General features: G+C 34.5%; 1 protein-coding gene across 1 annotated transcript in view; it reads right to left on the bottom strand.

Annotated features, from left to right (window-relative positions):
* The window catches only part of ELL2 (elongation factor for RNA polymerase II 2), a 41437-nt gene that overhangs the window by 23778 nt on the left and 5199 nt on the right, over positions 1 to 12460 (bottom strand). Inside the window, exons 2-3 of the mRNA XM_083354566.1 lie at positions 8429 to 8476; positions 2090 to 2211 (exon numbers count right to left, since the gene is read on the bottom strand). Coding sequence (XP_083210692.1) covers positions 2090 to 2211; positions 8429 to 8476 — 170 coding nt within the window. The remainder of the gene's footprint in view (positions 1 to 2089; positions 2212 to 8428; positions 8477 to 12460) is intronic.

Here is a 12460-nt window from a genome sequence, read left to right as displayed (position 1 = left end):
CTTGGAGAGAGGTTTTTCCTTGGACTGGAGGGGGTATGGTGTTGTGTGCTGCCTGCATCCCACGGATTGGGCTTTGCTTGTTTGTGCAGCCAGGTTGCTGGCATGCTGTGGCCCGGTACTGGTCCACGGACCAGGGGTTGGGGACCACTGATCTAAAGGATAAGCCTTTTATACTTATCCTTCATTAACTCTCAAATTACTTTATTTGACCCACCCTAGTGACTACTTTGGAGTTCTTTGGCTCTTTCATTTTTAACCACCATTCCTTCATAGACTATTTCTTCATACACATACTGAATTGTAACTACTAGTATTTCTTGATTTGATGACTATTCAGAGTTACAGTGGTCTCAGAAATGGTGCTTTATGGCCCTTAAAGCACTTCTGGCTGTTGTCAAATGTCTCCCCCAGTCACTTGATTCAGCCACTTGTTAATAGGCTCACATTTATGATTGATTGCAGCAATTTGTGGTTAAAAAAAAGTCCATTTGGAGAAATCCTTAAGCACTAGTAAGACTGCATGATTCACTTAATCATATTTCAGAGTTATGACGGTGTGATTCTTTTAATGACCACTGTAAAAAACAGTTGTAAAATTGGATCTGGTCACCTGGGTGCCTCTTACAACTGAAATTCTGGTTCCAACTGTGGTTGTAACTCAAGGACTACCTGTACAATAGTGATAACACATCATTTTTTTCAGAATTAATTTCTGAAAAATATATTAAATATATTATTTCTAGCGATTAGCTCTGGCTAGAAGGTCCCAACTTAGAATAGTAAAATCACTCAGAAGAGGACAGGCACTTTAACTTTTAGTAAGAGTTTACATTTAAGCAGTATTTTGGGAAAAAAGAATAGGTCATTTTTTAATTTGTTTCAGCATTTGTCTGTTGTTTTGGACTATATGGAAATTATCAGGACATATTTTCCTCAACCTGTTATTTTTCTGTTAGAAAAGCTGCAGAAGAAATATTTCAATAATTTATTACTGTGAAATCCCTGAACTGATCTGGCAGGATATAAAGATCTACCATTCTTTACTTTCATCCCATCCTACCCCTACATTTCAATCTTTTCTGATTCCGGTCGCAAGTTGGTTTAGATTTAATCAATCTCCTATTCAAGTTAAATCTCAGTTTTGAATATTAAATCTTGGACTCTAGTGTTAATGTAATAACTATATTTTTACTTGGCTTTCCTGCATCAAGTTAGGTAGTCGAGTACATCTTTCTTTGAATTAAAGGTACTGAAAGGTATAGGAATAAGTATTAGATGAGCAAAATGCAATGAATCTTCCTTTTTAAATACATTTTAGGTACATTACAAAAGGTATCATCTAACAGAAATAATGCCTTCATCTATAAAAGTATATTTCAGAAACAAATACTGCATATGAATTTTACATCTTTTACATTTTTCTTGAAGCTATGTAAACACTACTGTTAGCTTTTAATTTTGTTGTATTTGCTTATATATTTGTTCCTTCCTTTCTATCTTTTTTTTATTATCAATGTTCTGATTCTCTTCATCGTAGTAAAAATTCCTAGATTCCAAAAAAGGTAGTCTGATACCATCAAAATTAAGAACCACAGCATTTTCTCTCAAATTCCAGATGTTTTTAAGTATACATTTAATGTATGTAACATACACACACACACACACACACACACACACGTACACACACACAAACACACACGTTTGATCATATAATTATTTCATCCTGGATGCATGCTCCATTTCTACAAGGCTGAGAAATAAAATAGTTCTTTCTCACTGTGAATGTCAGCAATGTGTGTACTGTTACAAACGGAAGAAATTGCAAAGTAGACAACATAATTTGTCATATGTACACAACAAAGGGGGACCAGAGGGAGAATTGGCATTTTCCATAGACAGAATAATGAGATCTAAACAAGACGATTTCCCTAACTGTATTTTTCAAAAGACTACAATTTTAGAACTAGGGTTTACACTTAGTATTTGCTGTGTTGAATTCTTTTTGACTGCTCATTGCAACAAGGCTACAGACATCAGCAACAATTAAACAAAACAATTTCACTTTTATTCCCATTAGTAAATCCTTTACCTTGAAACAGTTTGCTGGACACAGTCAAAGCTTCCCTGAGGATTATCTTTGCCAACATTTGACAGATAGAAATCAAAGGTATGGACTTCATTTGGGACATCAGTTTTGGGAATCTTTACAAGCTGAAACACAAACAAATACAAATCTTTATCTATAATGCTATAATTATGAAACTAAGCAGATACTTTTTCATATTTACAACTAATTTACAATTAGGACTTAATAGGATTCTGATATAATAAATCAGACATGTCAAACCCGTGACGTCACGTGACGCATCGGAACTTTTTCCCCATTGCTGACAATGGGGTGGGCACAGTTTTCTGATGACACGTCCGGCCCGCGAGCCGGCAGTTTGACACCCCTGTAATAAATGAAACCTTAGTCTGCCATTGATATATCCATTGAGCCCAAGAAAGAAATGGAATTTAATTCAAACATTTAATATTTAAATTCAACAAATTATCTTTGGGGGTATAAAACTTCTAACAGTATTATTTTTACATTTAGAAATATTGTAAGCAAGCTGCCTCTTCCACTGAGAAAACTTAGAACAAATAATTCAAGCAATTTTGTCGACTCTTATCCCTGAAGATACCAAACATATAACAGTAGTCCTAGAGCCTGCTTTTTCATAAGGATGTGTTTGCAGCATATTTCCTTCTCTTCTGTTGATGGACAAAAAAAATAATAATCAGATACCATAACAAGTCAGTCCTATTTGTAATATATTGCAAAAATTTGAGAGATTACGAGAATATAAGGCACTGATGCCAGAACCTTTTATTACTTCTCATACAGACACCCATAACCATAGGAGAAATTAAGTTGGCTGATAACGTCATATAATATCTTATGTCAGATCTCTGGATAAATTCTTCCATTTGATTTAAGGAGATATCAAGCAATAAAGGGAAAACAAGCCAAAGCTGCTACTCCATAACGCATACTTTTAAATATGTGCATACGTATCAGTAAGCAATGCTCCCCCAAATCTTTTAAAAATATATCCAGAATATCACGTTGAATTTTTTAAAAAATACCAAATGTATTGCTCTTCATTTCAGCATAAATTATTCCACAGAGAGGCGAACACATTTTTTCTAATCTAAAACCACTCCCTTAGTCAAAATAAGAATCAACCAATAAGTTGGCAGCCATCAGTCAATTATATTGCTGAGACAGAAGAACATGCCTGTATATTACTTCATAGTTTACTTGACAAGAACTGAATGGGTGTAAGATACCATTGTTTATGAAACCTATGTGAAACAGTTGTCTCAAAGAAGGCAAATGATAAGCAGTAGGCTGAGGTAAGCAATACCTGTGTTTCACAAGCTTGATCTGCATCCTAAGCTAGTCTACTGCATTCAGTGTCTGAAAGTTTTGTTGAACTACCAGAATTCAAGTAATAAATGACTGCCAATCTATGTAGTTGGCTTCTATACATATTTATATAGGGAGGGGCTTTTCCTCAATAATATAGAACACACTTTATATACCTAAAAGAAAAATTCTTTTCTTTAGTATATTCAGATAATATTGAGAAAAGCCTGTCTGAGAAACTGCTCCTGCTGATCCTAAGATAAGTAGCTATGAGTAATCTATGTTTGGGGTGGGAGCGTTGCATACACAAAGAAAGAAATGATCTGCTGTAACTATATTTTCCAAAGGTTACCATAAAAAAATGTTCTCAGAAGAGCATTAGTTGCAATTATAGATAATACCCTTTACTGTTCTATTATACACAAAAAAGAATAGCTGAAATGACAATAAAAACTAAACATATTTGCATATTATGATTGATAGCACAATATGGTTCCAGATTTGATAGTGAATATTAACAGGCACAATCCAGCATCAACAATCCATATAACAAGAACAGAGAAATTGCAATGTGAACTTGTTTATAAAAAATAAAGAACTGAAATTTAACATGTTGAATAGGTAACATTCTAAAAGTCTTTAAACTAATATGCTATAAATTACAAGTATTATTTTGTAGCCTAATTTTTGCAAAAAAATTATTGCTGAATCTTCTGGTTATAGGAAAGATAAGAGTAATATGATCTGCACACTTGATGACTGACTGATCAATGTACAACTCTGGTTAAACAATAACTTGAATTCACAAGTAGGGATAGAAGTACAGTGGATGGAAACTAACCAAAGGAAGAAGCAACCTAGAACTAAGGAGAAATTTCCTGACCATTAGAACAATTAACCAGTGGAACAACCTACCTCCAGAAGCTGTGAATGCTCCAATACTAGGAAGTTTTTAAGAAGAGAATGCACAACCATTTGTCTGAAATGGTATATGGACTAGAAGACCTCCAAGGTCCCCTCCATCATCATCATCATCATCATCATTATTGATCATCTCACAGTCGGCCAGATGTTCAGACTGGATTTGGCATTTTTGTCTATCTATCGAGTCCTTACCAAAGGCCTGGGATAGGCAGATGTGGATGTTTGATGGTATTATAGATATCGTCGCAGGATGGAAGCAGTTCCTAGTAAGGCCACCTTTTGCAAAACTAATGGCGAATTTGTCAATGCCACTGGTGTTCAAGTGGTGCTCCAGTTGAATTTGGTATTGCACCCAAGGCACCTATTACTATTGGTACTACCCTTGCTTGCCTTTGCCACAGTCTTTCTATTTGTAGGTCTTTGTATTTTGTTATCTCCTCCTCCTCTTTTTATTATTATTATTATTATTATTATTATTATTATTATTATTATTATTATTATTATTATTATTATTATTATTTCTCACCCTTATCCTGATATTTGATTTCGTTTTGCTCTTTCCCATTATTTAACACTGGTATTGCTTTAGAATAAGAATTATGGTCTGTTTTGGGTGAATTCCAAACCTATGGCAATTTATGAAAAATCTGGGGCAGAAAGAACCAGAAACACAATTTGTTCTACTTGAAAGGATTTTCCAAAACTCTACCCCCAATATTTTGATTTGGGTAGTAGAACAACTGATTGTGAAGATACTTGATAGGAAGGGGAAAAGGGGAAATAATGTACTTAGCTTATATGAAAATTGTGATTAATCCACCATTGGTTATATCTATCGTAGCCTTTTGGACAAGAGATAATGTAAAAGGGGGGGGGGGGAGATATAAATTTTTCACTTTATTTTAAACAATATATTTTTAACAATATATCCCATTGAAATAATAAATTATACTAATAAATTATTTTAACTAGTTTTTCTATATGAAAGACCAGTGCTTTTTTTGTAAGAAAAAATATGCCTGAACTCAGCCTCCCCCCCAGCCATTCCTTGATTGGCAACCTTTTACTCCCCTCCCGAGCCAGACTGCCATGCTAAGGTGGATGGGATGGGTGGGGTAGGCCCAGTCCCCCTCTGTTGTTTCGAAGCCAGGGGGGAGTGATGGTGAATGACTTCGCTGCCACTGTGCGCTGCTGGAGGGGCTTTCTTTAAGCTTTGCCCCAAAGATCACCTGCCTGGGCGCAGCCGCCTCCACCTTGTCCTCCACCAACTCTCCCGTGGCTTGTGCCATGACCGGGTGGCACAAGCCTCCCCAGCCGCCTCCCTCCACCAGTCCTTTGTCACCTGTCTCATGGAGAATGGAGAACATAGCAACTCTGCGCAGGGATTCAGAGAAGAGAACAGCAATTGCTTGCTGCCCTGCATTGCCCCACATCTCCCTTCTGGAAATGGCAGCCCTGTTTCCTGCCGGTTCTCCTCCTGGCGCAGCTCCTCCCTCTTCCTGATAACATTTCTTTCCTAACCTGCTTTCCAACTCTGGCGTGTTTCTCTTCTGCTGCAGGGAAACGTTCAATCTACTTGAAAAGTTCAGTCAGACCTTCCAACTTCTTGTGAGATCTTTTTTTTTCCGCCAGAAGTTGGAAGGTCTGATTGAACTTTTTTTAGTTGCAAATTCCGTTGAAAAAAAAGTGCCGGAATGTTGTTCACTGCATTCTATGACAAAAAAAAAAGCCCTGTGAAAGACATTTTTCTACATGCCTGTTTTCTTCGTATCATTTCTCTCCATAAGGGGTAGTCCCATTCAGTTTTGATCCTACAGTATTGAATGTATATAGTTTAGTATACCACTGTGGGATGACCTTTTCCCCTTTTGGCATCCTTATTTATATTCTGCTTATGTTCTATGTTTGACTCTTGTCATGCACAAGACTCAATCTACTCTGCTATAAAATTAAGCAGCCAATATTTGACCCCGCTAAGGGCTACCTTGACTGAAACTTCTCAGTATGCAAATCAAGAATGGCATATAAACAATGAGGAAATAGTTTGAGCAAGCAATTTCAATGGTCAAAAGGGTATGTATTCCACTCTTCCTCATACTTATTTCTTTGAAACATGACAAATTTCATCTCCCCATAAATATCTAATTATCATGAGAATTTCATCATGTGCAAAGTACTTTAATTTAATAAACTATATTTTAAATAAGCAGATCACATATACAATCAAACAGCCTATATTCATTACCCCATAATAGTCTGTTTCATGTTTTTCCCCTAGTTCAAGCAAAAAAAAAGATCTGCACCATTTTATATAATGAGAAAATGTTTTCTAAAATAATACTTGGAACCAGGAACTACTAGAATGGGCTACCACCAGACCAATCTGGTGCATGAAAGGCTATTTCTGTAATATTAAACACAATCCTTGAAACAAATTAATCACTCTATAACAGATCCAATAGGAATACTGACTAGTGAGGCTTATTACTCATGGTAACAATTATTATAACTATCACTATGAGCCTAACTAATTATAAAGTCCAAGCCAAGAGGGCTGTGTAACTCCTTGAAAGTAATTTAAAGATGTTCAAAATTAATAGAAGAGTGGTCTGCAACTTTTAAAAACAGCTGCACCTCTCCCCAAATCACGAAACTGTCCTCTTTAATTGCCACATATTGGGAAACAACACAGCTGTTTCAATTTTGAAACTTAATATAAAGTACTATACAGCTATAAAAGCCAGTACATAAAAATTCCCAAAATGGTCTGAATGTTTTTCATGCAAGCAATAAATAACTCAGATCTGTTTTGAGGATAAAATACATGTGAAATTTAGTTATTGATATCATTAAAAGCAAATTCATGAATACAGGATTTTTCATGTATGTGTGTGCTTTTTATTTAATTTTTCTTCTAGTAATCATAGCCATAACATTCAAAGCATCTCATCCTTATAGAAAAAAGCTAATCTTCTATTCCATATTTCCAAAAAGAATTAAGAAAATGCAGATAGCCAAGAGACAGACAACAAATAAATAATCCGGTAGCCGTCATATGCATACACCTGATATTTATAGACACCTATTAACATGAATATGCTTACATGCCACATTTTATTGTATTTTACTCATGGGTTATAATTATTATTTTACAACATTTTATAACATCTTATTACATGCAGCTTGTGTAATTTTGGTCACAGTTTATGTTCTATGTTAAGTATTACTTGAGTTCATATTAGGCAGAGAGGGAAAAGTGTAGAAAAAGAAAACTGCCAATTATTATATTAAAAATAAATACAAGAAGAATTTGGTCACATATGTAACTAGAGTCCATGTTGTTTCTAATTTAATGCCTGACATCTTTCTCCTAAATATTTAAACATTTGTCAAAAAATAAGTAATATGGCTGATAAAAATGTTCATATGGATAATAGCATGAGAAACATGACAGACAGTTTTTTTCCACAGTCCAACTGATCAATATTTCAACTGATATATTGTAAACAAAAAACTTTAAAGAAGTAGCATAAGCCGGTGTAAATAGTAAATAGTAAAAAGCCAATATTAAAGATATATCCAGCAATTATCAGAAATAATTACATAGCAAAACTTACAGGAATTTTGACTAATTTTAATTTTTTCAATGCCATTCTGCCTCCCAATTTTTAAACTTACAAACTATTTACATTCAAAATCAATTAAAAATTGCCAAAATAACAAGTACAAGAAATTGCCATGAACCAGTTGAATAAATAAATCAACCAGGTGTCTCTGAGTTTTAGTCTAACTTAAGGTGGGCCACACACTCTTAACTGAACCCACTTTATAGGGATCTTGGAGGTAAATGGGAGAAGGAAGCATTACTGTCTGACAAAATTAAGATATAAATTTAATAAATGAAGAAATCAAATGCTGTACTTTATCATTTGATCACAGTAAGATTATAAAACAGGAAATATTTTCAAATATACTTTTATACATAACATATTCAATACATAAAATAATTTAAAACAGATGTAGCTTATTACTTAATATAACCTACTTTAACTGTAGCTAGATAAGGATTTTTTAATAAAAAATACATACCCCCTGAAGCCCTTGAAATTGTATTGAAGGTCGAGAAGGAATTAAATTCTAAAGGAAAAAAAGTAAGATTGTTACAAAACTTAAAAAGTAAAAAATATTTTAGCAAAACACTATAAAGGATTATGTAAGTAATGCATACTTAACAGAAGTATGTTAAAAAGTACCATAAGAAATTATATACTAATTTCTAATATTATAGAATTTAGATATGGAATTTCTGAAATAACCTGTTTTACTTCTAGTTAAAATAGAAATACTGTACTGATGCAAAACAAATAAAATTTAATTCATTTGGTTTGAATGTAAAAGACAAGCTATTAATTTGCTATTAATATTAACTAATCTGGGATTTATTTGAATAGTTGCTAGACACATAATATTAGTTTTAGAATGCTCACACAATGAATAGCATTTAAAATATTAAATAGTAAATACTTGTTAAACTGTTATAGAGTTCTCTCTTTCTCTCTCTAATTACCTAACTGCATATACAGTGTCTATTGTGGTAAAAGGAAACCAGTAATGAATATAAAAAAAACAGAAGGAATGGCTTTGAGAATACTAAAGTCAATACAAAAAGTTGATAAAGCAGCAATATCTAATTATTAAAGAATTTATTTGTCCCTCAGGAACTATAATTTTTGTTAACACAAAACTCAGACTATAAACCAGCAAATTATTTCTATGTACTAAATCTCTGTTCAAAATTGTTTTTGACTGTTTGATTTCTATAGCTACCCCTCTCAATAAGTGACTTTGGGCGGCATACGTAATTTATATGCTGCCTTTCATATTAATGAAATATATTGAAGAAAAAATACTTATTTTAATTGGGTTTTGATGACAATTATGGCAATGCAAATCTTTCAAAAGAGATGCTGATAAACACTTGGGAAGGTATACAAAGCACATTTCTCAAAATGTTAACATAACTACATCTTTTTCCTGACTCCTACAGCAGTTTTAGAAGCTATTCCTGTCTGTCTCCCCATTGGTAATTGCTTTGCTAGGCAAAATGTTAGCTGTATGAGCTTGGGGAAAAAACAGCTTCCTTAACATTTAAAACAGTTAAAATAGCTATATATTGTGAATACCTCTTTTGAAGAATTTAAACAGCCCTAATAACAAAAACTAATTTAGTTATTTCTTTTAAAAAATACTTCACAGCACCTCAATCATTTCAGAAAAATCAATCAATAAATAATTCAACAGCTATAAAAATGAAATATTTTATATTTTTGTATTGTTAAAATTAATTTACAGTATTAGAAAAACCAATTGTAAGAAATTTACTTTAAAAAGTAATCTCCCCTCTCCTTAGCTTCAAACCCAGGGCTTTTTTTGTTAGAATGCACCGGAATGGAGTTCCAGCACCTTTTTTCGATGGATTTTCCAGAGTTGCATTCTTTTCCTATTGTTTACCTTCCTATCCTGGTTTGTTTTTGAAAATGCCCTGCTGGCGATATGGTCCCTCCGGCACTGCCTGCCTCCTCTAGGAGGAGCCATGAGGTGCTGGAGCACCACAGCCAGAGCGTGGTTTGATTGGCTGGGTCAGACCATGTGGTGTGGAAGCCGATGGTGGTGGTGGTGGTTGGAGACACATAAACACGGAGGCCATCTTTCATGAGAGGGTGAGTGAGCCTTTTGCCTTCCCTTACAGAAGGTGGGGTGTGAGGTTAAAAGGAGGCGAAGTGAGAGGAAGGAAAGGCAGCTGGCGTGCAAGCTTGCCCGACAGCGAAACTTTGCTGTTTCAGTTCCTTGGGTAATTCAAAGGTTGGGATGTCTACAAAAATCTCTTTTTAGTCTTTTATACTTTATATTCAAACTGCAGAGGGGAAGAATAAGAATAAAGCCAATCTTGTGATTTTGAGGTATTAATAATATATATTATGTATTGGTCAGATGTACAGGTAGACCAACAGTATGAGGTTTAATCAGATCTATTTATTAAATTGGGTTTAACTTAAAGGGTAAATTAAAAGTAATCTGTTCACTGACAAAGTTTCAACTTTAATTTGTTTCAAGTCAATATTCATATTAAACTCCAAATTTAAATTTTTCTTAATTTTTCAACTTATTTAATTCAATCTTTTACAAGCAACCAAATTTTGTTTTATTGGGCCAATGTCATTCCACATAGAAAGCTGACATTTCCACTCATTAAACTAAATGGGTATGCCAATGGTAAATGTCCAAAAGATTAATAAAATGCCTTCTTGTAATTTAAAGCCACACAGTGCATGGTAAAATTAATAGTACTAACTTATCTTGAATAAAATCCTAGTCTTTTAGATACACTAAAAATTGAAGGGTGTTTTTTTTTCCAACTACAAAGGTAAACTTTGTAGGATAGGCAAGGCAGGTTGTATGACGTGTGTGAGTTCCAGCACTTTTTTTTAAAGAAAAAAAGCACTGTTCAAACCTATAAGCTATCTCCTCCCCACAAAAAGGCCAATTTCTAGAATTTAACTCAAGCAACTTTAACCACTGACAGAGATAGGCAATGGAGTGTTTTGTGTGTGTTTGTGTGTGTGTGTGTGTGTGTGTGTGTGTGTGTGTGTGTGTGTAGGGCTTGGCTTCAAGAGCAACACTAGAAAATGTAGGTTTGGTTTTCAACTACAGCAAACTAGTAAAACTTTAACTATTTTATCATAGAAAACAAACTTCATAAAATGCATTTGTATCCTTCCAACTTCTTTTTGCAGCTCTGTCAGTGAACAGAGTTGAACTGGAATACCAAAACAAGGGTGGGCAACCTGTGATTGCACACAGCCTCCACACAGCTCCCAGCCTCATTTCTGCAGCTCCAAAGGAGGTTCTGTATTACTTATAACATAATCTCATTCTACTCAATTTTAATCTGAATGTAAAAAAGAAATGCTGCTTATACAACAAATTTTAATAAATTAACAATTCAGTCCTATGGATATTAAGAACATAACTGGTTTGCTAGATCAGGCAAAAGCCCATAAAAATGTAGCTTTCAAAAAATCAGATGAGAAATATCTAATTCCTGTTACTGTTCCCTTTGAACAGTATTTAGAGCATACTGTCCCCAATCTCAAGACAAATAGCCATTTTACAGTTGGTACTAAGTTTGTACAGTGCATCAACAAACGTGTTGTCTGTCCATGGACACCCATGTGCTGACAGTCAGCTTTTGAGGTAACCATTTCAAAGCAGTTTTTTTAACCCTTTAAGGAGGGACTTTTTAACCCTTTATGGAGGGATATTTCAATCAGATTAATTTTGAAAAGCAAAGCTTTCAAACACACATTTGCTCCGCTCAATTCATTATTACATTTAAAGTGATTGGGCTATTTAAAACCATTTTAAAAATATTGCAAAATAAAAGAAATCCAGGCTGATAGGAACAAGTAGCTGACCTTGGCTACTCTTGATCAAATAAATTCTGTTCAGTCAGGCCTGATTCATATTTGGACAGGAAGCTGTCAGGAAATACTAAGGATGCAGGTTAGAGTGGGAAGTTGAAAAAAACTTTGGCAAGAAAGCATCGGCAAACAAATTCCGTATTTTTGCCAACCAAGGTACATGGACATGTCCAAACAACTCAAGAACTGAAAAATTGCGCTGCTACTTTAAGCAAAGAGAATTGATTGAAGAGAACTAACTAAAAACGCAGATAGAGATGTATATACCCAAGGTATCAGGCCCAAAGAACCAAGAATGACATGTAGAGTTACTTCTGAGTAGCTATTATTATTGTTCAGCTATTAACAAACACTTGCCACACTAGAGCAAGCTATCCGCAATAACTATTAGATACATTCTGTGAACTCCTGAGGGAAGGGGGGAGGTTGCCATCTTTGCCCTTTTCCTGCTTTCCAGAAATTCCAAACTGGGAAAGAGCCACTCCCTCCTGCAACTCCGGATTACATTCCATCACATAATCACTAGGAAACTGGACAACAGCACTGCAGTAGATTGCAGTAGATTATGTGCAGAACTGCTGTAACTCATTTTCTCATGCATCATCCAGCTTTTGGCAATGTATGTAAAATAATGCTAACC

The sequence above is a fragment of the Vipera ursinii genome, assembly GCF_947247035.1.
Source record: "Vipera ursinii genome assembly, chromosome: 2".
Lineage (NCBI taxonomy): Eukaryota > Metazoa > Chordata > Lepidosauria > Squamata > Viperidae > Vipera > Vipera ursinii.
The sequence above is the reverse complement of the archived record's forward strand: the minus strand, read 5'-3'. Positions and strand labels throughout refer to the sequence as shown.